The sequence below is a fragment of the Mastacembelus armatus genome, chromosome 24 (assembly GCF_900324485.2).
Source record: "Mastacembelus armatus chromosome 24, fMasArm1.2, whole genome shotgun sequence".
Lineage (NCBI taxonomy): Eukaryota > Metazoa > Chordata > Actinopteri > Synbranchiformes > Mastacembelidae > Mastacembelus > Mastacembelus armatus.
In genome coordinates this window covers 6,874,295-6,902,292 of record NC_046656.1, presented here as the reverse complement: position 1 = coordinate 6,902,292, position 27,998 = coordinate 6,874,295, and the positions used below count along the sequence as shown (strand labels likewise).

The window sequence follows — 27,998 nt, the reverse complement described above, 5'->3', positions numbered from 1 at the left end:
TATTTTTCAGACAGGTTTTATTTATAAGACTAAAATCTACCATTTGTCATGCAGAGAACGCACAATTCACATCACTTGGAATGCAATGTCTAATACAGCTACAGAGAGTCTAGTTGCACATTGTCTAAACAGTAACTCAGTGTGATTGCGATGAAAGAAAATGTACCAACAACTGCCTTAATGATTGTAAGTGCTCTTTGCAATCCCATTCAACTGTACTGTTGCTTAGTAAATCTTTACTAATGTTCAGTCTTCTCCCTTTTTGTCAGGACGACACCAAAATAAGGAGCATGACAGTAGCCTAAATGGAATGACAGTTTTACTAAGACAATACTGAGATACTGAAAAGGAAGAAGAATAAACAAACAGCTTGTAGCATTCCTATTATATACGTGTCATCCAGAGCAGTGTACTTTTATATATATATATATATGTATATATATATATATATATATATATATATATATATATATATATATAATATGATATATAATAATATATGATATATATATATTTTGATAAAGAGAATAAAAACTTCACAGGTGAGCTAGAGAGCCATCGAGTCAGCACTATATACAACCTTTGGAAAGAATGATATACGGAGTATAAGAAATCATCTTTTTACGAGGACAATCATCTTGAAAAAGCTGGACAGACGATACACAGAACAACATTTACAATGGGGAGGGGAGGTGATATGTGCATGTGTGCAAACCTAGAAGGTCAATACCATGATAAAAGCATGTCAGCGCCTGTCGATGTGTGGCGCGGGACGCCAGGACGATCACGCTCTGGGATCAGGGCGTTTAGCCACTGCCCAGCATCTTTGTGGCGCGCTGGTTGGCCTCGTCAATCCTGGTCTTGTTGGAATCAGCCTGGATGAAGGAAAGGAGAAGAGAAGAAACAGAGAAGAATATCAGAGACTGTGTTTGTAGACATAAATAATTTAGAAGTCTTAAGAAGTGTCCAGGACAAACTTATACAGGGCAGTAATTACCACTGCAGACACTAAAGTCATTCAGTACCAACTCACTACAGATTGAGAAATACACCATAAATGCTACAGACACAAGAATGCATGGTCATATAAATGTGGTAATAATAATTAAGATCTGTCTACTCCAAACTCAAATCTTAACACAAAGTTGCTACGTCCTGATTTGATCTGTATTTGCTTGTGGCTGCACATTTCCTTCCCCCAGGGATTGATATTTAAGTGATGCAAGAAAATCCTGCAGTTCTATAAAAATATAGAAGTGACTGTACTGCTTGTGACTGGCAGATCAATTTTCATGTCCATTTAAAAACAGAGTTTTTCTGTGAGCTACATTTTACAAAAGTAATGCTCTAAGGACTTCAAGAGACCTGACCTGAAATTATGAGATGAGATGTTTGTTTTCTTGCTTTAATGTTATTTCCAAATTTCATGTCTTATTTGGTGGATTGTTCTTAATAGTGTTTTTTTTTAATTATTTTTATTATTATCTCCACATTTTGCTCCATATAAGTTTTTAACATAGAACTGCAAGATCTGTGCATTGTTTTTGAAATCTTTCCATGACATCACCAAAAGATGCTGGGAAAGCTTGTGCTGTGTGTGCGTACCTTCTCCATGATCCTGTCGATCTGGCGGTTCTGGGTGTCGATCTCGTTGCCCATGTCCAGGGCCATGTGGCGCAGGTTACCGATAATGCCACCCACCTGCTCCAGGTTCTCATCCATCTCATTTTCCCGGGCATCGTCTGTTACCCTAAACATGCACACAAGTTTGGATTTTAATATCATGATGTCAGCATTTAACACCAGCCCTCACAAACCAGTACTGCCATATTGAGCAGGTTCAGGAAGTCGCTCCTGCTCTTTCATCTACATTTCACCTCTGATCTTTTGTGAGCAGAGTCTGACCTCAGACTAGGCGCCTGGACAGAAGGGGATGGATTCCCCCTACACAGCAGTTTATATCAGTTTTGCTGATTTAAATACTTGATACAAACGTATGCTTGTTAAAATTGTATTCTGAATGCCCTACATCCCAAATTACAATATAAGGTCAGCAACAATATTTCATTAGGGAAAGAAATGGCCTTGAAAAAGCTGGTATATTATTTTGTTCCAATTCAATTCATAGAACAATATAAGCTCCAAGCAGCATTTTGTTCTTATTAGAAACAACATAGGTTACATCTGTTCACATATTACAGCGGTCCAATAAACAATAAATTAAAATAAATTAGCTGCAGATATGTGTAAATAAAAATATAATAATAAACTTTATAAAAGTAAATATCAAATATATATTTTATTAAGATACTGATTATTCACCTCCAACAGATTTTGTTTTTGACACCAGGTTGGTAAACAATGTTTAAAACAACAGGCAATAAAATGTATGTTGATAAACCCAAGGTGGTTAATTGAAATGAATGTTTGTGACAACTGGCATCAGCATCAAACTGGCTTTCTGAAAATGACTTAATGATAAAAGGCTGCTGAAAACACAGTTTCTGTCTCTGTCTCGTATTACCTGAGACAAATAACAGCCTCTAACCTTTTCCATTTAACTCCAGCTTTCTCTAGTGTCTAGTCTCTAGTGGTACTATAAACATCTCAGGACTAAACACATACAGAGCAAGACATTTCCCAAAATGAACAGTTTCTTTAATCACTCTTCATCTCCTTTTCTGTTACATGTTCATTTGAAGCTTTAGGTATTTTGATGCATAAGCCTAAATCTCTCTTTTTACCTGCGGATGAAGCCTCCGCTGATGGCCATCTGTTCACGCTCATCCACCACGCGGGCGGGCTGGCTAGCCACCACCCCATCTTGGTTGTTCCCCCAGGCCTTGCTGGCTCCGCTCTTCATCCTGGCCGCCGGCAGCGACAGGGAGGTCGAAGAGGGACAGTTACTCAAAGGTTTGACTGAAGTGATTCATCATTTACCTCAACCAGGCTGGCTTCCCACTAGTCAGATCTACAGCAAAAGCCTTGGATTTGAGGTACCGCAACATGTATATGTCAGTGTGTGGTGTGATCAGCTGACACAAAGGTGTTACTTCATTTCATGCATCCGGCACATAAATATATGGTGGGGACTAGGTCAAATCAAGCAAAGCATAGCAGGCATGGACTGGTTGGTAGACTGGGTTTGGTAGGTGCAGGCTCATTCTGCTGTTACACAATAGTAATGTATGTGATGTTATATCTTATAGGTATATAACATACAGTTCAGATTCAGGCAAGAGTAGTATGCTAAGTCACATCTGTGTGTTCGATATAATCTAAGCATGCATTTTCATAGCTGCATTCAGAAAGCTTTTTTGGTAACCATCCTACTGGCACTTCTGTATTGTTTCAATGATAAGCCCCTCCCCCACTCCCACAGTTAAAATGTCCCAGTGTGACAGAAAACAGAGAAGACGAGCTTCTGGCAGACACACAACACAGAGTGTACAGGACTGTCACATCATCAGGAGGGACGACGATTAATGCGGAGAACAAACTGCGAAACGACAAAAGGAAACAAAACAAGAAACTGGAGGGAGTCAACAGAGAATAACACTTTGGTGAACCACCCCTACCCTCAGATTTTCCCTTGTGTTTTTCAAACGCCACTGCTTTTCATCCAGGGTCACATCTCTGGACAAGCCTGGGATGTTCAGCTAGCAGCACTTTAACACTAACACGTCCTTCAACCGACATTTGTACCTGCTTCTGCTCTCAAAAGTAGCTTGTATGTAGACAAATACAGCTCTGCTAACACGATATGCAGGCACAGATTAGCTGTGTAGCTGTGTAAATGTCACCTCACTCCGCCTGTCAAAACATCACACCATCAGATTCAGCGTCTGTTTTGGCACAAAGAGTCGGGGTAAAGAGGAAGGTAACAGAGGTTTGTTGTTATTCCTTTAGTTGCTGTCTTATTGTATTTGTATCTCCAGGATTTTAAGGCACTTTTGATGTCTGGACATCTTTCATCTGTAAAGCAGTTTAACACTGATGTTCTTGAGTAATTGATCACATATCTATACATACACCCATTTAACAACGCTCGGCTGTTTCTTTGCCCGTGTCGTAGCGTCATTTGCTAAGTTTTGTATAAACCAGGAGCGCTGTGTGGATAGGATTCTTGCTGTATCAGGGATGGTAATGGCTCAGCCTCCTACACTGCTTTTATTTATAGAAACAGACTGAGGCAAGGCATCGCTTAGCTCCCTGTCCCTGCTGACACACACCAGTGTGGTAAACACGCATGCTACCTTTCTCTGAGTCCTTTCTTTTTCTACCTACTTTGCTGTTCTCTTCTTTATGGAATTTATTTTTGGTCCTCTATATTGTATGTATAGTCGTTTGTTTTCTTCACTCTTGCTTTCCATTATTGGATATCCAGCTTGTTCTCTTTTACAGTTTGCTTCCCTTCAGTCTCAGAATGAATCTAATGCACTTATCTAATCGGCTCTGCTGAGACTGAACTGAGATGATCTGATTAGATTCTGTGAGTATTGTGGATCCCAAGATAAAGCTCAACTCATTCGCTCTAATTCATTTCCTGAGTGACCTGAAAGTTGAGCTACCCACCCATCAAAAGCCACTCAGAGTGGCATGCAGACAGTCTGAAAGCCTTAAGCACCAAAAACCCAGCAGTCAGCTAATTCTGACCGACAGCCTGCACAGTGAAGGGATTAACAAACAGAGTGAGCAGCGGTCTCACTTTCTGAGTAGTGAAATAATTCTGAGAGAAATGTGCTTTGTTTTGTTCTTCTAGCATACATTTATATATGCATTCATTTTGACTCGACTTCCCAGCAGGCTATCCTGCTGTTATGTGTCATGGCTAACCTACATGTGAGCGATTTCCCCATGGGAGAGGGAGCTTAGTGAACAGAAATGTTGAACAACCAGCCCAAGATAAAGGCTAATTTAGCGCAGCACTCTGCAGGAGTGGTGGCCCTGCAGAGAAACTGCAGCAGGATCAGACAGGAAAAACAAGGCAGCAGTGAGCTGGATCCCCATGTGGTGTAAAGACGAGCGTATCATAGAGTAGATGCGCAGACGCACGATGAGCCCATTTCACAGAACAAACATGACTGCATCCCTGAAAACATCTCACTGCGCATGTGTCCTAACCCAGTTTCTATCTCCTAGCAGCAATATGAACTATGGCTGTTTTCTTTGTCCTCTGATCATGTCAAGCTGTCTTTTCATCCTTCTATCTATCTGTCACATTCTCTTTTTTTCATCCTTATTTAATCCTTTTTTTTTTTTCTTTCTGTTCTTTTCAATATGAGACACATGAAATGTGTTGTTTATTCCCTGGTTACCTAAAAGCCCTCAATACCAGAGCTGACCATTGCAGCAGAAAAAAGGCCCCTGGGCTTTGTACTGTTCACAGTAAATAAAACATCAAAAGATGTGTTCAACATCACCATCAACATCATCAGCATCACCTTCATTGTTAATATCAGCATCATGATCTTAGCATCATCATGTGTAGCATTGCTGTTATGAGTTGCATCGTCACACATGCATGAGCATTCAAAGGGTCATGCTCGCCAGTCATTCCATGTCATTGGCGCTTGGTGGTTCAAAAATGGTGGTGGGGGGAAGGGTGTGCTCGGGGGAAACAAAAACGTCTTGTTGCCCTGCAAAAAGGTGAGGATCTACTGGATGTTAGAGTGGTGTGGTGGTGGTGGTAGAGATCATGCACATGAGGAGAAGTGTCAAACAGTCCTGAACCAGGCTGACCAAAGCCATTTTGGGACCAAGATCACTGAATTTCCAGCTGAAGTCAACACATAAAATAGTCTGAGTGCCAAGATGCTTCGGGAGGCCCGGCCATGCTCTTTTAGTTGAATCTAAGTGGTTTTACAGTTGAGACGTCCAACAGCTAGAGTGATATCATTATAGAAGTCCCCTCTTCCCATCACTTTGCATAAATCAGTTCTCTTCAGGAGGAGACAGTGCAAATGTTACAAGAGGACTTCTACAATGGCTACACCTGCATGTATATGACTCCCATTTTAAAGGTGTTTGAAGTGGAAGCTTAGAAAATAGGGCACTTGGAGAAGGGCACTTGTTAGAAGGGCGTTAGGAGAGGCACTTATTGATGACTTATGGCCTTGGCTGAGTGGAGGAGAGTGAATTTGGAGGACTGGACTTTGTGAGCTTGACTTTAGATAGTTTGGGTCTCACAAGCTCATCTGATTCGCCTGTGCAGCAGGACAGAGATACAGATGTTTGGGTAAAATGTGCAAAGTATATTATTAATTATACTATATACACTATATGTTAATTATACCAGTGCTACTTTCCAGAGGCCAGACTAATGGACTATGGGATGCTTGCCAGAACTGGGATACTGTACTGGAGGTCAATCCATTGGAGAAGGTGCTAAAAGAACCCAAGGCTGCTGCATGTACTGTATGTAGTTATCTACAGTGTGTGTCTGCATATATTGTCTGAATCTGCATAAAAGTCAAACTGAAATTAAAATTATTTTTTGCTAAAACATCAGTATATACTGTGTATATACTGTAATTGTAGTTATTAAAAAAGGAAAACATTTCATTTCGTTTTCTGCTGTGAGTGCATTAGTATCAGGGACGTGAGTTTGTGTTACTAAACAAAAGTGTTAGTAGTGATAATTTGATTGCTGCAGTATCTGTTTAGACAGACACTAAAATGGCTTGTTTTATGACATCAGTCACACAGGCAGATAGCCAGCTGTGGGCTGATGCTGTCAGTTGTTGCTTGGTCCCATCTGTGGAGCGTGCACTGCCTGCTGGCCATTACTGAGTTACTGTGGACATCTAGTGGGAATGAATGCTTATGTTAACAAGGCTAGGGCTAACTAGCACCAACATTCAACTGCTGCCACTAAGAAGCCTGAAGTGTAGACACTGTTTCCACAACTGTGTTCAGAACATGCTTTATTCTGTGGTGAAAAATGGAAAGTTATGCAAACAGCTGCACTACCATGCCAAAAAACCAATTCAAGAGAATTCAAATTTCAGTTTGACTTCAAGTGTGTGTGTGTGAGAGAGAAAGCATTTTAAAGCACGTCATGGCCTCATGTGTCTCCTCATATGGCTGTGAAGGGGGCAGAGTCAGTGTTTATTTGGAGCTGGAGCAGAGCGGGCTATTGGCTGATGGCCATTATGATGTCACTTCTACCTCTGTTATTTTTTGATTTCTTAGATATTTACTTTTATTTTGAAAGGCAGGCAGGCAGGCAGGCAAGCAGCACCTACTTGTTACATGGACAGGAGCAAAGACCACAGAATTTCCCTAGATCGTTCAAATTCTTTTCTGCATCCTTCATGTCCTTATTGATTTGGTCCATTCCCTCCTCGATGCGCTCCAGTTGCTCTGATTAAACACAAGTCATTTATCCCCCACAGAACGAAGCACGAGAAGAGAGAGGGAGGAAGAGAGAGAGAAAGAGAGGACAAAGGAGAGAAGACAACAACTTCAGACACTCACTGTGACAAAAGAAAATAAAACGAAAATAAAAAAAAGAGGAAAAACTGGACGCCACCACATATGTAAAGAACCTTTGGGGCACATTGTCAGTACCTACTTGTTACATGGACATATGAAAAGCCCACAGCATTTCCCTAAATCTTTTAAATTTTTCTCGGCTTCCTTCATGTCTTGGTTGATATGGTTCATGCCATCTTCAACACGATCGAGTTGCTCTGGTCAGGACAAAGGGATGACAGTAGTGGAATGAATTTTATTGACAGGAATATGAGTTACGATGAGCCGTGTGTATGTGCTTGTATGTGTCAGGGTGAGAGATTTAGTCTGAATTAAGTTTCTACTAAGTGTATTGATTTGGTGGGAGAAGACAACGTACTGAATTGTTTGGCCAAAAAATGGTATAAAAGGCACAAAAAAAAATAAAAATAAAATAATGACAGTGCAATTGGGGAATCGGGTTAAAAATAGAAATTTTTCAACATATACATACTGACTGCTTTCTAGCTAAGAAAAAATCAATACCGCATTTGTGTCTGTATGCTATATATATATAAAGCTAGAGGCAGAGGTCAGGTTAGCTTAGCATAAAGACTGTCTTCGGGACAACAATCTGACAAGGTGACAGAGTAAGGAAAGCATCCTGGTTTATGAGCGTCTCTGTCATGCAGATATGGTGGATGGTGGGTTGGTGACTGTTCCACAGCACAAAGAATTTTCATTCTGATTGTGAATAAAGACGTGCAGGCAGAGTGTGAAAGGGTGAGGCACAGTTAAATATGGACTGAGAAGCTACTTCATATATTTTGACACATTTGTATAATCCCTGGCTGACATGCATTTATGTTAATATATTCAACCGAGAAATGATCCATGGTGAGTCGATGCTATTAAAGTGATGTGGGGTAATGGCACTGAACATGCTGCCCTCAATAAAGAGTGGTTATTTAGAAAGAATGATCAGTTGTATTTCATATAAAGCAAAACTCTGTACTCTTTGTTTTCTCCAGTATGAAGTGCAATGGGAGCACAGGCCTCAGGATGCACAAATGTCAATAAAAGGGTCAGAGGGCAGCTAAGCCTTCAGGGTCAACAGGCCCTGCTGAGGAGGGATACAGGATTCAGCCCCAACACCTTTGGTGCAGTTAAGGCTCTTGTACAGGATTGGTGTATTGTATAAATTGTTTTAAATCCCTTCCAGCCAATGATAGAGCTGAGTGCCCATGTCTTCCTTAGAGCAAAGTAATATATAGTATATCTGTTCATACTTTCAGACTGCCAGTATTAACTGTTTGGTAAAACAATGTGTTTTTCATTATTAAGTTGCATCTAACCAGGGATTGTACAAAGCAGTGTATGGGTTGATAGAGAAGTGATTGAATATTTTGTCTTTACCAGCTAAATCGATCGTTTTTCTTATCCACCTCTTGCGTTTTTACACCACTGTAAGCAGGGTGCCAGGTTCTGTTCAGACGGTCTCAGACCTGTTTGAAAATGTATCATTCCAGTAGTTTTTACAGGTAAAGGCTAAATATGGGTTGGCCAACTGTAATTACTCAAGAAGTGACCTTTAACCAGAGCCATATAATAAGGCGTATTTATACAGCAGTGGTATTTCTACTGCTACTTATTTGGCATTAAGGCTCATTAGCTGTACATTTTATGGTAAATTGTAAAAAGTCTATGATACCATTTCTGCAATTGTAGCGTTTTAACATCCTGCCACAGGCAACTACAGGGACAAACCTGTTAACTCAACTGGATTAAGGACAAGACATAAATTATTTTGATGTTGAGCTGTAGGGTTTTGGCACAGCAGCAGCTGGGATTAAATATTCCTCTGTTAATGCTTTGGCACTTTCATGATTTCCTTTTGCTGTCTGTGTTAGCAAATGAAAATAAAAAAGCTGCTGGCAAATCATAAGCACTTGGGTAATCCAAAAGAGGAAAAAAAAAAGTTAGCCAAAGGAAACAAAGGTTAAAGTAAGCTGAAAGGAGATTCCCCTGTGTTAAACTGGCACCATTGGTAAATCAAACCATGTGTTAAATGAAAACCCAAACAAAAACATCATTACTCAAGAAAAAAAACAAACAAAAAAGAAAGAAAAAATGAATTAGTTTGGAAATGCATTTAAATGAAAACAAGCAACTGCATATGAAACATTTCATCCATTCACAACTGTTTTTATACTATAAACATCATCTTTGCTGTTTATACTGTAATTGATGTTTTTTTCATAGTGCTGCTAGTATGTGAATACAATCCTAACCTATTGTTTTTCTAAATATGGAATCATTATAGCATCTTTGGTGAATTTGAAAACAGTATCTATCTAGTTATTAATCCAGTACCTAAGTGTTGTGACTAAACTCCCAGCTCCCCTCCTGCAGACTTACCTCCCTGCTCATCCAGCATGACCAAGGTCCTGATGCCGGCATCTTTGCTCTACTCCCCATGGACAGGCAGGTAGAAAGGATGGGTGAAGGAGGGAGGAAACATAAAATCAAATATAGGTCAGTAATGAGGATGAAACAAAAGCATTGTTCGATTACATCGCACCCTGGCAGCAGACTATTGAACATGGAGCTGGCAGAGGGAGGGCAGCTGCCGTCCCTTCTGCATGTCTTTGAATGAACCTTTTTCTCAGGAGTCAACAGGCCATATTGCACTTTCACAGTAAAGTTATTATTAAAGAATAGTTTCACATTCATCATGAAGACATCATTGTGGTTTCAATTTTCTCACCTAACTCTGTTCAAGAACGCCAATATTTCTCAAAATGCCAAACTAATCTGCTCCATAGCTAATGTTGATAAACAGCACAGATCTTGAACAAAGGTAGAAAATTACATATTTGCAACATGAGGACCCACATGTTTTTCAAAAATTTAATTCATGATATTAATCACTAAAAAAGGGCCAAATTCCAAACAGTGACTGATTTAACAGCAACATTCCCTGGAATATTGGTGTTAATGCTCCAATCCTCCACCCAGCATTAGGGCATAAGCTACTATTGATCAGAAGGAGCAACAGTCATTTGGCTATTTCACCTAAACAGTAAACACAGAAACAGTCCCCAGGAGAGTAACAATAACACTGACAGCTAGGAGAGTTGTCATTAAAGCAAAAACCCTGCCAGTGAAATTACTTTACTCTGTGTAAGAGTCAGCAGCTGATAGACCTTCAGACCATGCGCTGCTTTGCTTGTGACCTGGAGTTAAGACCATTTCTGATCCAAATTCAAAATGTCTGTTTTCCTGCAGCTTTCAAGTTTCATTTTAATTCAGCCCTGACTGTGAAATAGCTGAACAGCTGAGCCTCCATGAGCATTCAGCAGTAAAGCTATTAGTCAGTGATAGGCTGGTTGGCTACAGGTTTCGATGCAGGTAGAAAGAGGGTACATGAAGAACGACATTCACTTATATGCAACTCTTCTTCCTCTCTGCTTCTTAGCAATGCAGCACCGCCACGTTGAGATGAGGCACCTGGCTCAGCTTGATAGCACGCTACAAATAAGATTATAGTGTGTCGCTGTACACCCACAGATGCTCTTGAATGCACCAACACACATATACACACCATTACACACATACTCCTTGCCTCCTCAGCAGTTTGAGAGGAAAGCCACATTGAGGTTTGAGAGGCGAGAGGGGAGCCATAAGGAAGCTCTGCTGTACAAATTATGCGGCAATTCAACAAGCCTCCACCAAAGAGGAATCCCAAAGTAGCCCAAATGTGTCCCTGGGGAAACTTCTGGGAGTAATCAACCATGATCCTATACAGGACTGCAGTCAGGTCATTGAATACTGCTTATTCAAATCCAACACAATGATCTAGAAATTCTGGCTGCAAATCTGCAAGATTTTCATATATCTCAAGTGATGGGTTTTTATCTTTGATAACAATCAGTTGTCTAAAGTTAAGGTTTAACCCTTGTGCACTGTTCCAAAACATTACCCTTTCAGTATGTTGGGGATGAACATAAACATCCTTTACAAAACACACTTTTAGTAAAGAGGAAGGGAAACTACCAACAGCCTGTTAGTGCAGCATCGTCTTGATGAAACAAACTGGGAAATGACCTAAGTTAGTAAATGATAATTTAATTAATTTAATGAGGTCCTTTATTTTGTACTTTAAAATGTAATAAGAGTTACCATGTATGACCTACTATTTTACTGGTGCATTCAAAAATTCCATGTAAAAGGTATGTATGTAGTTTGGAGATTACTGTGATATTATGGCTATGATGCCATTGCTATTTGGCAACCCATCATTCTGCTTAGTCTCATGAGGTAAAAATTACTGTGATACCATGAATGCAACTGAACAGGGAAGGTTATTTACAATGCAGGATGTACAGCTTCATGCTTGCCATTTGTCTGATTACATCTTCCAAACATCGTATCCCATCTCATTGAGTCCCTTCCTCCATGTTTGTGACCACCTTTTAAACTGAAGCATTCTCCTCTGTCTCTCCTTCAGGCCCTCCCTGACTAGAGTACAGTCTCAGGGTGGAGCTGTGTGGTGAGCTCTGCCAACAGATGATCAATATGACCTTGTGATCTGAACCGGGAGCCTGTCAGAATCCCCAGCCCCCATCTGTCCACGCCTTTTCTCTTCTTGTATCCTTCACTGTCCTTTTTATTCCCTGCTTCCCTCTTTCTCCTTGTTGGCATGTCACTCCCAGGCTTTATGTTTCTCTTTCTCCTTGTCTTTCACTCTCACTTTATTACAGGATTATTTACTGGCAATATTGTTATTGAAGTAAATAAAAATGTACAGGTTGTCTGCGTGCGTGTGTGTGTGTGTGTGTGTGTGTGTGTGTGTGTGTGTGTGTGTGTGTGTGTGTGTGTGTATCCTCTCTCTCTTGGACTCACAGTTCTAGCTATTCCTATAATGTGCTATTCACACCATCACCTCACAGCTCACCCAGCCCTACCTGACATGACTAATGGATTCAAGCACTTAGAACGGAGCAAAGCTCAATATAAAATTTGGATTCAGTAGTTTGAGAAAGCAAGGAAAGTAGGAGCCCCTCACATCAGCACCTCACCCAACAGCAGTTTTTCTGCGATTTATCTGCCAAAGGTATTTTTAGCTAGAAATGAGACTTGATCCCTGGTGTTAAAGATTTAAACAAGTATTGTTCAACTTTCTGGAAAATATGCCTACTGGTAACTGCAATCTCAAGCATTATATAAGACAGTTGATACCACGCTCACATCTGTCCATTTTAATATAAAGCTAGAGATACTGCGCAATTCAGCTAAAGATGAAGGAAGCCAGGTTAGCCAGAACAAAGAAATACTCTGGTTCAAAGCTTTCATTAAAACCACAAATTGCTTTTTGCACTTTTTGGTTTTGCTTTTATTTTAAATTTTTATTTTTTGCTTGTGTTTTTCTTTTCAACAACTCCCTGTTTCAGTTCAATAAATACTTCCTTTCTGCTAGAAAAGACCATCCTCTCCTGGATAGCTGAGGCATGATGGACTTCCAGTATCATTTCATTCATTCATTTTCTTTTCCTGCTGCGTCATATTTTGTCTCAGATTTTATGAATTCATTTATTTACTTATTGAAACTATACTGTTACACCAACAAGGAGCCATAGTTGAATTTTCCTTACCTCTTCCACCAGCTGCAACATACGACGAGTGCTCTCCAGTGACTGTTCAAGTAAAAAAAAAACAGGTTGGATTAGTTTCAGTATGAGGTTACTGGACTAATTCAATCAGTTAAAGATAAAATTCAATCAATTTAAGTACTGTATATCACAAAATATCCAGAGTGAATGGCATATAAACATACCCACTTGTGTCTATGCATGCGCATGGAACTGAGGGTAAGTGAGTGTGTGTGTTACAACAAAGTGGAGTCAATTTGAGCCATTAGTGGGACACAAAGGGGATCAATATCTGATGTTTATTGACATGAACTCGATGTGAACTCACAGTGACAGTCTGCACTTTGACGTTATGATGAGTAATGTGAGAGCAGCAGTGACAGTGCCTGATATAAAAGAAACTTATTTTTACTCTAGCAGCTAAATCAATTCAGTGATCAACTGAATGCTGACTCTGGGCACGTTTGACATCTAGGTGAGTATTTTCTCAAAAATATACCAGCTCTGCCAGTAAAAATTCCTGCTGTCTTGTAGTAAAAGATTTCTGACCCCCCTCTCTTCTCTGTCCCTTCCTTTCTGAATGTTGGATGCCTTTTATTAGCCTGCATGGTGACAGATATGTAGCCGCACGTTCCCATTCCATCTATTATGAAGTGCGAGGCTGTGAAGCACAGCTTGATAGCCGCAGCTACTCGGCAGGGATGGCGCTCTGTGATATCTAGTCCTACTTACAATGACACAGCTTGGCCTTGTTATGCTTGCTGCGAGCACGGCTGATCCCCTGGAGTGGTGGGGGTTGAAGAAAGGGGGTTGGGTAAGGAGTCGAATATGATACAGCCTGCATTTGTGAGGCCTTTGTTTTTTATAACGCCGGTCTTTTACTTGTTCATGGTTTCAACTCATCTGTCTTATCAGTCAGTCTTTTATCTTTCTTATTTCACCAGTGTTTCTTATTTTCATCTGAAGTCAAGCTGCAAAAAAACAAAAAAACAAAACACTTGCACTGGCACTTGCTCTCACATCGTTTGATCTAAAATGGGCATTACATGCTCTGTTGTACTCTGTGGAGCCGAGAGTTCATGTAAGTCAGTGCAACTGAGGCAAAATCTGTTATTCTGATGCCGCCATTTTGTGCATGGCCTGTGTTCATGTGTGTGTGAGTGTTTAATATTCTGCTCAGCTGTGCCAGTGTGAGTCACATGTGAAGCTGGAGGGATGTGGGCTGATCTGCTCTGGGCTATGACTGAGACTCTCATTCTGTCTGACACACACACACATCACAGTCAGAAGCTGTGGCACATTCCTACACATGAACACAGATGCACTACGTACAGTTTTGTATATTTGTGTCATGTGCACTCTGATGCTCATATAGATGCACATATATACGCAATGTTACCATGTATAGTTATGAGAAGTCAGATGCAGGTTGACTCACACACACTAAAACACAGCCCAAGGCAGACTATAACATGGTGCTGTGTAAAAACTATTATTAGATTTATTAGTCTTTCCACTGTACATGTGCTTCTCATGTAAAGGACTGTACTCTAGTGAAATGTCTGTGAGTATGTATGCATAAATGTGCAGTAACATTAGAAGTCATAAAATCTTGATCAAACAAATGGTTTCCTACCTCATCAGCAAGCTGGTCAGCACGTTGCTGCATGTCTGACAGCTCATTGCGCATGTCTGCGTCATCTGCCATGGCTGCTGGATTTGGGGGGTGGAGAAGGTCTCCAATAGGGATGAGAAAATTCTAGTGGGAATCTGGGGAGGGCTGGAAGAGAGACAAAACATGGAAAAAAGCTTTTAGGATTGATAGCTGTGCCCAGAGAGGTATAACTAGTCTCCAGGTACTGGATTATGTTGAAGCGTTTCCTGTTGCATCAAAGAATGTACAGGTAGCAGCGATCATGTGCAGGATTCAAACCTAAAACAGCCACAGACAAAAAGCAGCAGTGGCAGTGTTATTTTGGAAATGCATGTAAAATGCATGTAAAAGCCATTGTTTGCCAAGGAACGTCAGGTCCAGAAGTCCTGATGTTGACCCAGAATTTAAGGGATTACTCACAACCAAGGTCTTCAGGATAACAGCAATAGCTAAAGCCAAAGGTATAAAATATGAAAAGTATTCTGCAGAGGTGAGAATAAAAACAAGCACAAGAAAACGTGTGGCAACCACAAATGGGCCAGATGAAATTGGATCATATTTATAAAAGTCATAAAATGAAACAAACAAAACCAAGAGGTAGCCAGTTGGGAGCTGCTGCCTCCCTAGTGACGGTTTGCTGTTGCAGGCAGTATAATGGAGGATTAAGAGGTTCCAGTAGCAGTGTTTGTTTGTTGCGGCGTGAATGGGAAGGTAAAAGGAATGATGTTTGCACAGGAATGCCAGCCTCTGGCACACAGGTCTGACTGGGATTTTGGAGGATTAGCCAGAGAGAGCCATAAACAGCCTGTTAGTCCTGTAGCTGTGATCCTTTCTTCCCCTCCAGAGGTCATGAGATCCTAGAATCACCACCCAAACAGTTGGGCATCTTCAGATGTAGGTTTAATGAAAGCAAACTCTGAAGATGATCACAAAACAGTTTGTCATAGATGCAGCAGATGATCAGTAAATACGTCTACAAGACATTAGTACAAACTAGCCTACAACTTTAACTTGCCAAATTATTTAAAGCCCTTATCAATCTAATATAATTCTTTTCCACCACTGTCTACAAGGTAATCCTGCTACTTTACTATTTGACTTTCCCTGTGATGATGATGCCACTGCCATGTTTATTCCACCTGTCCCTGCTCTGATTTCTCACATTTCTCTTCCTCTTACATCTATTCAAACGGCAGAGCTTGCTCAAGGAACACAGGGCATCATTGCCTACCTGGATAGTTATGTATCCACACATAGGCAATTAAGTTTGAACAGAACATTGACCTTTTATTTTACATTTGTCAGTACTTGTTTCAAAACCTGCATTTTATTGCCTCTGTCTGTCTGTGTCTGTGCGTGGGTCCTCTCCTTCTGTTCCTCACTGTTTCCTAACATGAAATGAAATAAAACTGCGAAAACTGATTACAAAATGATATACAGATTATATTAAAGAGCAATGCTATTGCACAATGGAATGTGTACATGAGACAGATCAGAAAGAACAGCTGTACATAGTTACAAAAAATTAGGAGTAAACATTTAGAGGCAATATGAAAAAGAAGTAAATGCTTGTTATTTCATTTTCCATTCAACAACCAATACTGATAATACCTTCTTGCTTGTTAGCGTTGGCTTTTAAACTTTGAGACCCATTCAAACATATTGATAGCAAATTACTCCAGACTCAAGATTCACTTTACAATACGTGACAATTCCCAGAGCTTGCCACTGTATCCCACAGCTGCCTCTAGATAACAACTGATTAACTATACTTATTGGTCCATCAGTTGTCAGTTCTATTTGATGAAGACCCTGGGACATGGCTACCATCAGAATCTATCAGAAAAGTACAGTAAGTGAAGCTTCGGTGCAGATGTTTTCACCAAAAATCTAATGTATTCAGACACAAACTGCCTTTGAGAGAAACAAAAACAAGACTCAAACTGGTGACCCTTGTTTTAGCCAGCAGGCTGCCCCACTTCATGTTTAAATTACTCATAGAAAGTCCTTTGGCTGTCTGCGGTCGGGGTGACGATAATGAACTTCTGACTGGACAAATCAGGACCTCATTGGCCAGAACTGTCTTCACAATATAATGTTTTGAGCACTAATCCTACAACAATTTAACATATTACTGTATGTATATACAGCCATAACTGCAGCAGATTCAAGTTTTTTGAACCATACTAATGTGTTTTGCTGCTGTCCAGTCATAACTACTATGGTTTACTATGTAAATACTATGATGCCCACTGAAAAGAGTACCTGCTAAAGAAACATCCTTACTTAATTTTATCAGTAACAGCAATCAATTTATCTTATAACCAGACTGTAGTAATCATGTCATGTGTGATCCTAAACAAACTAATGTATTGCAGGAATGCTGCAAACACTGACTGAATCTGTAATGTAATTAACACATAGTGAAGTAACCAAACATCTGTCACACAAGTGGCTAAAAAATACCCTTTTGTGATTTAGGGAAAAGCTGCTGTGCATTTATCTCCTCTGTTCAGTTTAAGCAAACCTTTGTGTGTCTTGGACTATGTGTTGACTTGCAACCACGCGTCCTTTTGCCTCTGAGCTTCTTTCACTCTGTCATTATGCATAAACTTACATTTATGGCAGGATATAGCCAGCACTGTGACCTTTTGACCTGAAGTCATTTAGGGAGGTAAGAAAGAACGCAAACAGGAAAGCTCAAAGGGCGGGGAGGGGGTGTGTGGTGGAGCAGACATGCCCACGGTTATTCACTTCTCATCACTTGGCTGTAGCACTAAACACACAGACCCATCTGCAGCACTGTCCTATGTATATAGACATATACACACACTATATTACATCCACGTTGCCCAAAGGACTGTGGCAGAGTGAGGTTTGCTGATTAGCAGCATGATTTAATTTATGGCACTAGAAAAGGAGCTGTAAACTGTGATATATGAGTTGAATGGCAGTCATCACAGGGTTCAAGGCAATTATTGGAGTAAGGCCCACACACTGCACATTCATCAGCAGTACTTCAACTAACTGGCTACGCAGTAAAACATAGCTGATACCGGCATTTGTGTATTGTGCTAGACTGTGCTCTATCTCATCTCAGCCTATCTTTCTGTCTCACGAGTGAAACTTGCATGTAATCGTCATGGAGGCAATAACAAAAAATATGAAGATGCCAGCATTTTAGTTCCTTAAAAATCACCTTGCCCCTCTCCCCTGGGTACATTTCACATTTCACACCCTGTGCAATCACAGTCTACCTGGAGAAGATTACCAGCTCCCACCATCTGCTAGACTTCAATATTTTCTCATTTCTGTTCCTCTTCTCACCTTTAATAACTCATACCTCCTCCGCACTTTTTAATGTCAGACTAGACCACACCTGCAACCACCAAATTCATTCAACTATGGTACATAACACATGGTACATGAACTCGTATTACCTCATGTTACCAAATACTGTACTGTAGAAAAGTGCCTCACCCTAGGCTCAGAACAAGTCTTTTTCCTTCAGTAAAGGTATTACATAATGCTGAAAATGATCACTTATTTCTCCTTTTTACAGTGCAATATTCACACATCTGTGAATTTTGTGCCATTATTGCCACAAACCTAGAAACCTTTATATAGCCTATAATGTCTGTCTAACATGAATTTACTGATATGGGACAGAATACTGCAGAGGGTGAGATACTGTAGCGTTTTGTTGTTCTTGCTGCAAGAAAGACAATAGATCTTTGTTTTTCACTGTTTCACACAGGCTTGGATATGTGTTTTTCTTGTGTGTGTGTGTGTGAGTGTGTGTGTGTAAATGTGTGTATGTGCGTTGGCTGCCATTTTGTTTGCTTTCCAGTTTCAGTTTCAGACACTTCATCTTTGTGTCTGCACCATACCTTTTCCTTTATCTTTCAGAACGGCACATCTCTGATGGAAACAAATTCACAACATATAAACTAACCGTGAGACGTCACTCTAGTGTGATTGATATTTTTTTTAAATATCTCTCAAACCGACCAGGATGAACATATGCACTTCTTTTGTGTGTTGTGATTCTGCTCTACTTTATCAGCTCATTTTTAAATTCAGAGCTATATTAAGAGTCCAATAACTGGACTTAAAGGTCATCTGGAGGCTGGGCAGTTTAAATCAAGCCAGCTGGCCACAGTTAAACCAGTAACAGATGAGAGATTGATATGAATTGCCCTTGTAAAAACAAATCTTGTCACAGAAAACCACTATTAATTATGAAGGTTACTACTGTCCTTCACTTTGTAGGCTCTTAGGTCTCCTTACAGAGAACTAGAGAAAGAAGGTACTGAAATGAAACGGTATTGGCATTTTTTTGCTATAAACACAGTTAATTGTTAGTTGTCATTTGGCTACAGATGAAAGGGTAACTCTGAAACAATGAACGCTGGTAGAATTCTAGCCACTTCCTCCTTAAAAAAGATTTTTTTTTAAAAAAACAGTAAGCTGGCACTACCCTCCCAGAAATTACTCCGATCCTGAATAATAACAACAGTATTACACAACAAGTCAAAGTGTCACTACAACTGTGGCTCTCTTTCCACAGAGGAATTAGCATTAAGGGCTGAAGTGACATCCCATTTGCCCGCTATTGAAAGAATGCCATGCATTATTGACCTGAGAAGTCCAAGACCCCATCACTTATTCATCTGGCCCCACTGTAACCATCTGAATTCAGAAGCTCATGACTAAAGAGCAGGAGATGAAGGATCATAACAGTGCTTACAGGTACAGGATCCTTCTTCAAAAGCTCCTGTGTTACAACCTCATGGAAAAAAAGTGAACGCGAGCTACACGATAACACAGTTACAGGTACAGACATTATGAAGATCTGATAATGCTGACAAGGCCTTCCAGACACACACCTACTTTTGTAAATATCTTTTGTGAATGAGCACTCACTCTCAACAGCTTGAGAGAAAGCCACATGATGACCTGTGTAAAAACTACCCTACAGTTCATACACGAGCATTTGCTAATAGAGTAGTAGATAATCTAATAGTAGGCCACAGTTAAACCATAACAAAGTGATTTAATGGTGATTGCGTCCCTATCCTGCTCCCTACTGGTACTCAGCTGCATGGCTCCTTATCAGCCAGCTCCTGGCTCCTTGGAAGAAACGGAGCAAAGGAGAGGAGACAGTATATGGGCAGACAAGACAAGAACACTGATGTGTTTATTTTAAGCTACTGAGTGAAGATGAGAAGAGCAGAAAGAACACAGCAACCAAATCAGGGGGAAAAAGAGAATAATATAAGGTCATAATTTAGTCTAAATAGCAAACCACACTAAATATGATCTGCACCTTCTAGACCCAATCTCACAGCAACCTCTTTGGCCTCTGTGGGTGAAGCGGTTCTAGTTTCATCCTTTGCCCACCAATGAGATCACCCACAACCGCATTTATTACTGCACAGCTATTACAGATGAGGTCTTGGTCGCTGGAGGGCCGTGGAGATATGACATTTGACATGCAAAACATGACAGGGAAGGGGGCTCACGGGCTGATGCTTGCTGTAAAGCTGAACAAAGACAAAGTGGAATGGGTTAAGAAAGGGTGGGGTGGTGGAGGCTGGGAGGTTGGTGGTACAGATGGGCCTATGACCAACAATCAACCAAGCAATTTCTATACAGGCCTCTGCAGCCTGTTGTGAATTAGAAGCACAACCTTCCGTGTTTTACGACATAATAAATGTCAGGCGAGATCGGAAGGCTCTCTGGATAAAAAATGCTGCCTTTTTATGTTGTTTGTTAGATGGCATCCAAGGAAGAAAATGTTCAAGACAACTGCAGTGCACAAAGGCAGGATTCCTGATGTTTTAATGAACAGGTAGTTTATCTGTACAGTTGAGGATTATGACGCAAGACTATAGCAAAGAATTCCAATCAGTGATTCTCTCGAATCCAATGGGATACATTCAGTTTCAACCTTAGTGTCCGTTTCATTCATGTGCATGGGCCTTAGTAGCCTGGCCACATCCCTGTCACGTTAAAGCCTGTCATAAAAGAAAAGACATTAAAAAGCAATTAGATGTACCCAGGGGTTCAGGAATACCATGTGACAGAACTTTTTCATTGTCTAAATATCAAATTACATCTTTGCTGCCCTCTTTATCTCTCCAAGCTATTGTAGAGCTCCAAAATAGTTTTTGTTATTATCTGTTTAATTAAATTTACATTTACATTTTGGAAAATAGGAATTTTTTTTCAATCTCTTAAAATGAAAACGTCACAGACATAAATTAAGCTTTTGCCTAATAATTGTTTCTTTTGTCGTTTGGTGATAGAGATGAACAACCATTTTTCTTGATTAACAGTTAATTGCTTGGTGTAAAAATGCCAGAGAACAATAGAGAGATGCCTCCAAATGGCATGTTTGGCCCAAAGAACAGCAAAATCCCAAATATATTCAGTATGCCATCATAGACGTCAATATCAGAAGAATTCTGCCACATTTTAATTCCTACAGTAGATGCTGCATGGGGCAATGCTGAGCACCAGTGCCGGTGAGGTGACAAAACATTTTCAGATGTGCTTTGCCAGGACCACATTCACACTTCCTTATGGTACATATACATTAATACCAACACATTATGGGTTCATTCTAAATAGCACAACAAAATGTGTTAGCACTGACTGCAAAATATGAGAAAACTAACAGATTTTAACCTGGGTGGTAACTATGTAGCAAACAACTAATTCTTTACAGTCAAACAGATGCATAATATATAACACATCACACCATGCATGCCATCATGTCCTTCATCCATGCAGTCTTTGCACTGCAATGGTGTAATAATATCTGTGTACTATATAAGAAAGTAATATGAATGTTATATGAAATTATCAAGCAAATATCCTGTGTATGCCATCTGTCTTCTACACACCAGGCTGTTACCAAACATACATAAACAAGGCTCAGGTGAAAGCATTGCAGGGGCTAACCTGCATCAACAACCCTGGTCAGCTGCACTGCAGCATCATAAATTACCCAGCTCCACTGCCAGACCTACCGTGACAGCATCACCAAAATCCTACATGTAACACTCCACTGATGTCTGAATGAAATTTGTGTCCACAGTCAGCACAGTGTCATGTTTGCAGAAGACTGATACAGTACATTGTCCCTGCACCTGAGCACACAATTCCATGTAATGGAGAAAATGGAGGGTGTATTCATGTTGACTCGAGCAGATTAATTGCCGACTTTATGCTTCACTGATGCAGGGATAAAGTGTCTATACATGCTTGTATTCTGGAAATATAAGCATTTGTTGTCTAAGGATAGTTTGCAATATGATACTGCTAAAACCAGGACTAATGCTGTGGTGAAAACGATGTTAAACTTAGGCATGCTGCACCATATCTTACACATGCACACACATACGTGATGTTTTTTCCTGGGCATTAGTTCATATGTGTAGCTATTATATTATTTGTAATTTGCTAAAAACTATATATATATATATATATATATATATTTAGAATCAGTTAAATATAAACATACCATCAATAGCAATAACCATCTGCATATGAAATTTATGCCTGACACTGCAAGTATTCTCATTATTGCTTTAAATAAATCAACCTGGCATTCATTTACCTTGGCATTTTCATATTTATACTCTGTCACTTTCACTCCCCATTTCTTTTTCTAATCACTTTCATTTTCTCTCCCTAAACTCCTTTCATTAATCAAATATTAATAATAATCTAACCCTGGGAGACTGGGAGACAGGACAGATGGCAGAATGATGACAGCACCTGACAGTGTGGTGGATTGGCCACACAGATAACTGCCTGATAAATGTGCCCTTAAAAGGAAAAATTGAGGTGGGTTTTTCTTTTCACTTTAGAAGGGCTTCAAAACTGAGAGCATCACTCAGGGGATAATATTAACTTTCTGTCACTGTCACTTTCTGTGAGAAGGTGCAACTGAGGTAAGATAAATAAAACTAAATTTAGAGAAACCAGGCTTTTGTGCCTGCACTGAAAAGATTCTTGACAAATGTGATGCTCATATCTGAGATCTGCCTCCGTTAGTAAGGCCTCCCTACACAATGCAACGAGACAACTGTACGGACCTTACTTATTTTAGATTTACATTCAATACCTTGGGCAAAAAATTAATAGAGATAAAAACCAATAGCAATTGATCTTTCGAAACAAAGCTACTAACAGCAAGAAATTAGTGCTGTGTCATGGTGAAGAAAAATACAGCCAGATAATATTAGTGATGAAAACAGAGTTTCTAGGATGTGGTTTGGTGAGAGAAGTGTTTCCGTGTGTTGCCACAGCCCTGGAGCCTCAGCAGCAGCCATTTTGTTTCTGTGTTTGTTTACATGCAGAGGGTCTCTGCGAAATTGAGAGCTTGTCCCATGGGTGCTGAGTGGCACTTAGCTATGGCGCTCATACATGTAGCTCACACACACACTTTTAAGATATGACTTCAGACGGTGTTTTTGTCCCGCAAATCAGTGCTCTTCTATGTTTTTTTAATTACTAGCTTGTTAGCTAAGCTTAAAGACTGGAATCTGGAAAACAGCTAGTTTGACTGTCCAAAATCCAGCCTACACTCATGTCATCCAGCTTCCAGCACTTGTGAACATGATTTATTTCATTCAATAATAAGTACAAAACATGTTTTAGTTGTGGTTATAGAACCCCTGGAAATCACAGTGTCTTTTTTAAACTTCAGTTTTTGTACGGGTCTAACAAATACAATATTTTAGGGATGCTGGTGGGCAGATGCTGTTATGCTTGGACAGAGCCACATTAGCTTGTTTACATGGCTTACTTAGCATAATATATAGACTGTCAACCCAGAATTGGCTTCAAAAATAACATTCAGAAAGAAAAAACACCATACTTGACCACCACAAGGATATCTCAAAATTGTGCTTGCAACAACAGCAGAAGACGTTCTGCTGAAAGTATAAGGAGAGTTTGTCTGTCGTGCAGTTAGAACCAGAACTGCTGTGTGCCGCAGAGGCTTTGAGCTCACAGTCCCCATCCAGAGAACTTCACAAAATAGGAAGTAGGCCTAAGTCTTATGAGGACTTCTCTATGGGTACCTCAATACAGAATTACAGTCAGTTTGTATCTCTAGCTCTAGGCTGGATTCAGACCCCTATGTATTGTATTGTACTATGCACCTAGCATCAATGGGCTGTCAGACATTAAGAGGAATGACACATGATGTTTACTCTCAACTCTGTGTAAAAGATAAGCCAAAAGTGAAGCTGATATGTGAAGGCCTACCAGCACCAACAGATTATCTTCTTGTATAAAAATATTGGGTAGCAGATGGAAAATGTATATTTTTTCAAACCTTGAGATCAAATCTTACGCTTTCTGTCTCAGTGTCCGGTCAGCAGTAACAGTCATCTTGTTCAGAGACGAGAAAAATACCAAAACATCACTCAGACTGGCTACAGGAGATCTAACTGAGACTGTCAAATGTGAGCAGTGTGACAAGGTTTTGAGGCTGCAGCATGAGATTTGTGTTTATAATTGCTTATACATGCGTAGATTTGAGTTGAACGCTTAGATTGGGCCTGAAAAGGACGTTTCTAACCATAAGAGAAAAAGATACTGGCCTGCCTTTCTCTGGCTTTTTGTAGAATTATGGTTTCATTAACACTTGAATCTTAAAACTGAGAGCATGAATCAGAAAGATTAGGAGAACATGAGCTGCTAGATAGAAGAAATAAACATGATCTGTACCTGCAGAGAAAAAGGAAAGAAAAACGCAATGCGCAGCCAGCCAGCTCAGTATCCAGCAGCATCAATCAACATACTTAAGCTCCATTTCAGAGCAGTACAATAGAGGCAGGCGTAAAACTGCCCCTGTGAAAAGAACAACGGCCAGGGTGTTTCTCTGAAACAATCACCGCATGGTGACAGTGTTGTGAGTCACTATTTATCCAGAGAGAAGCCCCATCACAGTGTGTGCAGCACAGGCCTGACACCCCCTCCCACCACCACCTACACCCCCCTCCGTGCTTCTACCTCTTTCACCCTCTCTGCAGTCCAAACAGTACAAGCTGCATAACACAATATGGTCACATCTTTTGGTTAATGTAATATGTTAATGTGGCCATTGCAAGAGTTCCTGTGATGTGGGAAACTTTCGATTGTTGCTCAAGTGACAATATCTGTCAGTGACCATGTGGTAATATAAAATAATTTCAGATGCGTCAGAGATCAACATGACCCTAATATCTGAGCTTCTGCATCATTAAACCTTGAGATAACTAAAAATCATGCGTCTACGTCTACATCCTGTACCTCTCAGCCCTGGTGATATGTGATGTGCATCATCCATCACAGGCGCAGGGCATTAATTCACCACAACAAACAAATAAATAAATGGGACATCAATTATTTCTGTCACCACCAGCCCCTCATATATCCAAGAGACATGTTTGATCAGTTCATGAAATTTGGAATGGAATTTGGAAAATCAATGCTCATAAGACAATATATGACTGACAGAGAGTGCAGGGGGAGGAGAGAGGTCTCCACTGCTCCAGGCCACTTTTTAAACACAGCTCATAAGGTCACATGGGGGATCAATAGCACACATGCCCTGCATCATAAATGCAGCACACTAAAACTGGCACACACTTGCTAGCACGCATCCCTGTGCGCCGTGCGTGATAGACAGACAGAGCGTGAGCGGCTCACTGACAGTGATGTGCGTCTCCACGCGGAGACTCCTGGCTGGATGGATGGGATACTGAGGGTGAGTAGGAGGAGAAGGGGGGTGGGTTGGGTGTCATAGTGCGGGTAGTACCGCGGTCCTTCCCGGGACTCATCTCCCCCATTTCTCGCCTGAAAGCCACCCTCCCACCGAAGACTATATTCGAGCTGCCTTCATGTTGCGCAAATGTGGCACGGCCGCCTGTAATGCGAAGACAATGCGTGAAAAAAGCAATAAAAAGAAGCGTCGCATTTCTGGAGCTGGATCATGCCTCACCCTCCTCCCTCCCTCCTGTTTATATCTGCTACCCTCCTCCCACCGACTTCACCATGGCGCAGTATACTATTAGCCTACATGACATTCCCTCAATTAAACCAGATCCACCGCAATCACCCTGACGCCCCTTTTCAAACCTGCGGGCTTGGTGTTTGGGATGTTTCTGGCTGACGTGTGTGCGACAGATCGACTCGTGCCTTGTCCGTACCTGCTGCATCTAGCAGCTTGGAGGTGGGGGACGAGGCGCACGGTCAGCCACGACGCTTATTTTGAAGAAAACAGTCCCCTCAGAAACGACTGGGAGACCTGTGGCTAAAACATCCTCTCCTCCCCCTTTACAATGCGGCATTTGGACACAAAATCGATCCGCTGAGCCATTCGTTTCACGTCCCCGCTGGGTTTTCCCTTCTCTGGCGCTGTCCAAGGTGCTCACAGCGCTGAAAACGCCCACAGTGAATGTACGCATTATAGCGCAGCGCATCTATCCACTCAGCAATCCACTGCGCGTTTGAGATTTACCACCCGGGAGGTCACGGATCGCATTCATTGCCTTTCTTTCCTTCTTTTACCCACTTCTTCCCACTAACAGTGCTGCAGAGTACATTCCCAAACCAGAGGAAAAGCGAATGGGCGTTTGCATTGGCGGAAAGCAGACTCACGTTTCACAAATAACAAACATCTGCTGCCTCAATGAACAACAACCGGTTTAGCAGAGAGAAATGGTAAAAAGAAAAAGCAGTAGAACATGTCCACCGTCTTACCTGCGCCTGTTGTCGGTGGCCCGCCGTCAGTATGGGAGGAAATGTCTGTATATCAACAGCTAACCGATGGCAGAGCCTCTGTATATGACTGGGATGCTGCAAAGGCACTGCGCGTCTCCTGATTCCTCCTCACTTCTTCTTCAATGGGGAGAAAGCAGCGCAGCTCCAGTCAAAGATGGCGGACACTTTTGACGTCAGCAGCAGCTTTTAATAGATATCTGTCAGAGAGAGAGAGAGAGAGAGAGAGAGAGAGAGAGAGAGACCTCAGAAAATGGCTCTTATAATGGACAGCTGCACGGAGAATAACTGAATATTTTAAATGCTTTGACACGCTGCCGCTTTGTGTTTCTCATCCCGCCACAGACATGTCTGATATACCATAGACTGGACATCCATTATTCATGACATACATTCATACATTTGTTGTTTGTGTATTAATACAGACCTGCTACTTGAGGCTGGTGGTCATCACTTCATGGTTATTTGTTTAAGCTTCAGCATGTTCAGCTGGTGCAGTTTCATTACAGAGGACCACATAGTGCAGGGAAACTAACACTTTTTAAATGAGAGCGATCTGACTTAGAGATGAATAATGTTGCATCACAGTTTCACTGTGTGTGATAACCAAAGATAGTTTATAAACGAGGCAACCCGGGCACCATTTAGTCTTCTTTAGTTAGTTTTACAGGAAGACAAAGATGAAAATATGTTCTAAATATTTAGTTAAGCACAGATTGGTCCATGCCTACATTCTTCACCTTTGAGCTTTTAAATAAGAAGGATGACAGGCTAATCAGAATTTCTTATTTATAACAAACCGACAAAAAGAACAAAACAATGGATTTACCCTTTTAACTAGTATTGTGTATTTAAAGCCTGACAAAGATTATTTATTCTGTGCCACAGAGCTTAACTTTTATCTAAAAAAATAATCAATGCACAGCTATTTCAGTTAATTATACAGTCTCTCTTCAAACCTATATACAGTAGAGCCTATATTAATGTTAGGGATATTATATTTGTGAGACCAGTGGGCTTGGTACTGAGGGCCACTCTCAGGATAGAGAAACCAGGAAACAATTACTGAGCGAAACACAGAAAATGAAATTGGCTTGATGTTTTAGCAGCACACTCACATTGAATCGTCTGTGGACTCAGCGACATGGGGATGCCCCCCCTGTCTTCTCCAGGCGCTGCCTCTGCTTGGCACAGTAACAAATGTGTCTTCAATTGCTCTGAAGCGAACCTGTCTCCTAAATTAATGATAATGATAACTCTGCATGAAATATCCATTTGGAGAGGAGAGCCGGAGAAGAAAAGAGAGTGTGAGTGTGTGTGCTGACTCAATTTGTCCACAAGATGTGTGTGTATGTGGAGTAAGTGAGGAGAATGAATCAACAGGTCCCTCGTTCATTCACACGCCTCTGAAATAATATTACAGGGGTATAACAAATTAGTGATGGATGGAAGTT

The 27,998-nt window shown here is 40.7% G+C and overlaps 1 protein-coding gene across 1 annotated transcript; it reads right to left on the bottom strand.

Annotated features, from left to right (window-relative positions):
* Nucleotides 1-540: 540 nt before the first annotated feature.
* Nucleotides 541-26,711, bottom strand: snap25a (synaptosome associated protein 25a). Its single transcript, XM_026319466.1, has 8 exons — nt 26,527-26,711; nt 14,743-14,886; nt 13,110-13,151; nt 9,874-9,922; nt 7,248-7,365; nt 2,745-2,864; nt 1,606-1,750; nt 541-875 (listed from the first exon to the last, which is right to left on the bottom strand). Exons 2-8 carry the CDS (start codon nt 14,812-14,814, stop codon nt 807-809), a joined length of 615 nt encoding a protein of 204 aa, XP_026175251.1. The 5' UTR covers nt 14,815-14,886; nt 26,527-26,711; the 3' UTR covers nt 541-806.
* Between the last annotated feature and the right edge of the window lie 1,287 nt (nt 26,712-27,998).

Excerpts from the sequence above, each read along its gene's own strand:
- snap25a (XM_026319466.1), bottom strand. The coding sequence starts at position 14,814 with ATGGCAGATGACGCAGACATGCGCAATGAGCTGTCAGACATGCAGCAA. Across the intron at positions 2,865-7,247 it reads TGCTCCTGTCCATGTAACAA|GATGAAGAGCGGAGCCAGCA; the intron begins GTAGGTGCTGCT and ends GCCGGCGGCCAG. Across the intron at positions 876-1,605 it reads TCGACAGGATCATGGAGAAG|GCTGATTCCAACAAGACCAG; the intron begins GTACGCACACAC and ends TCCTTCATCCAG.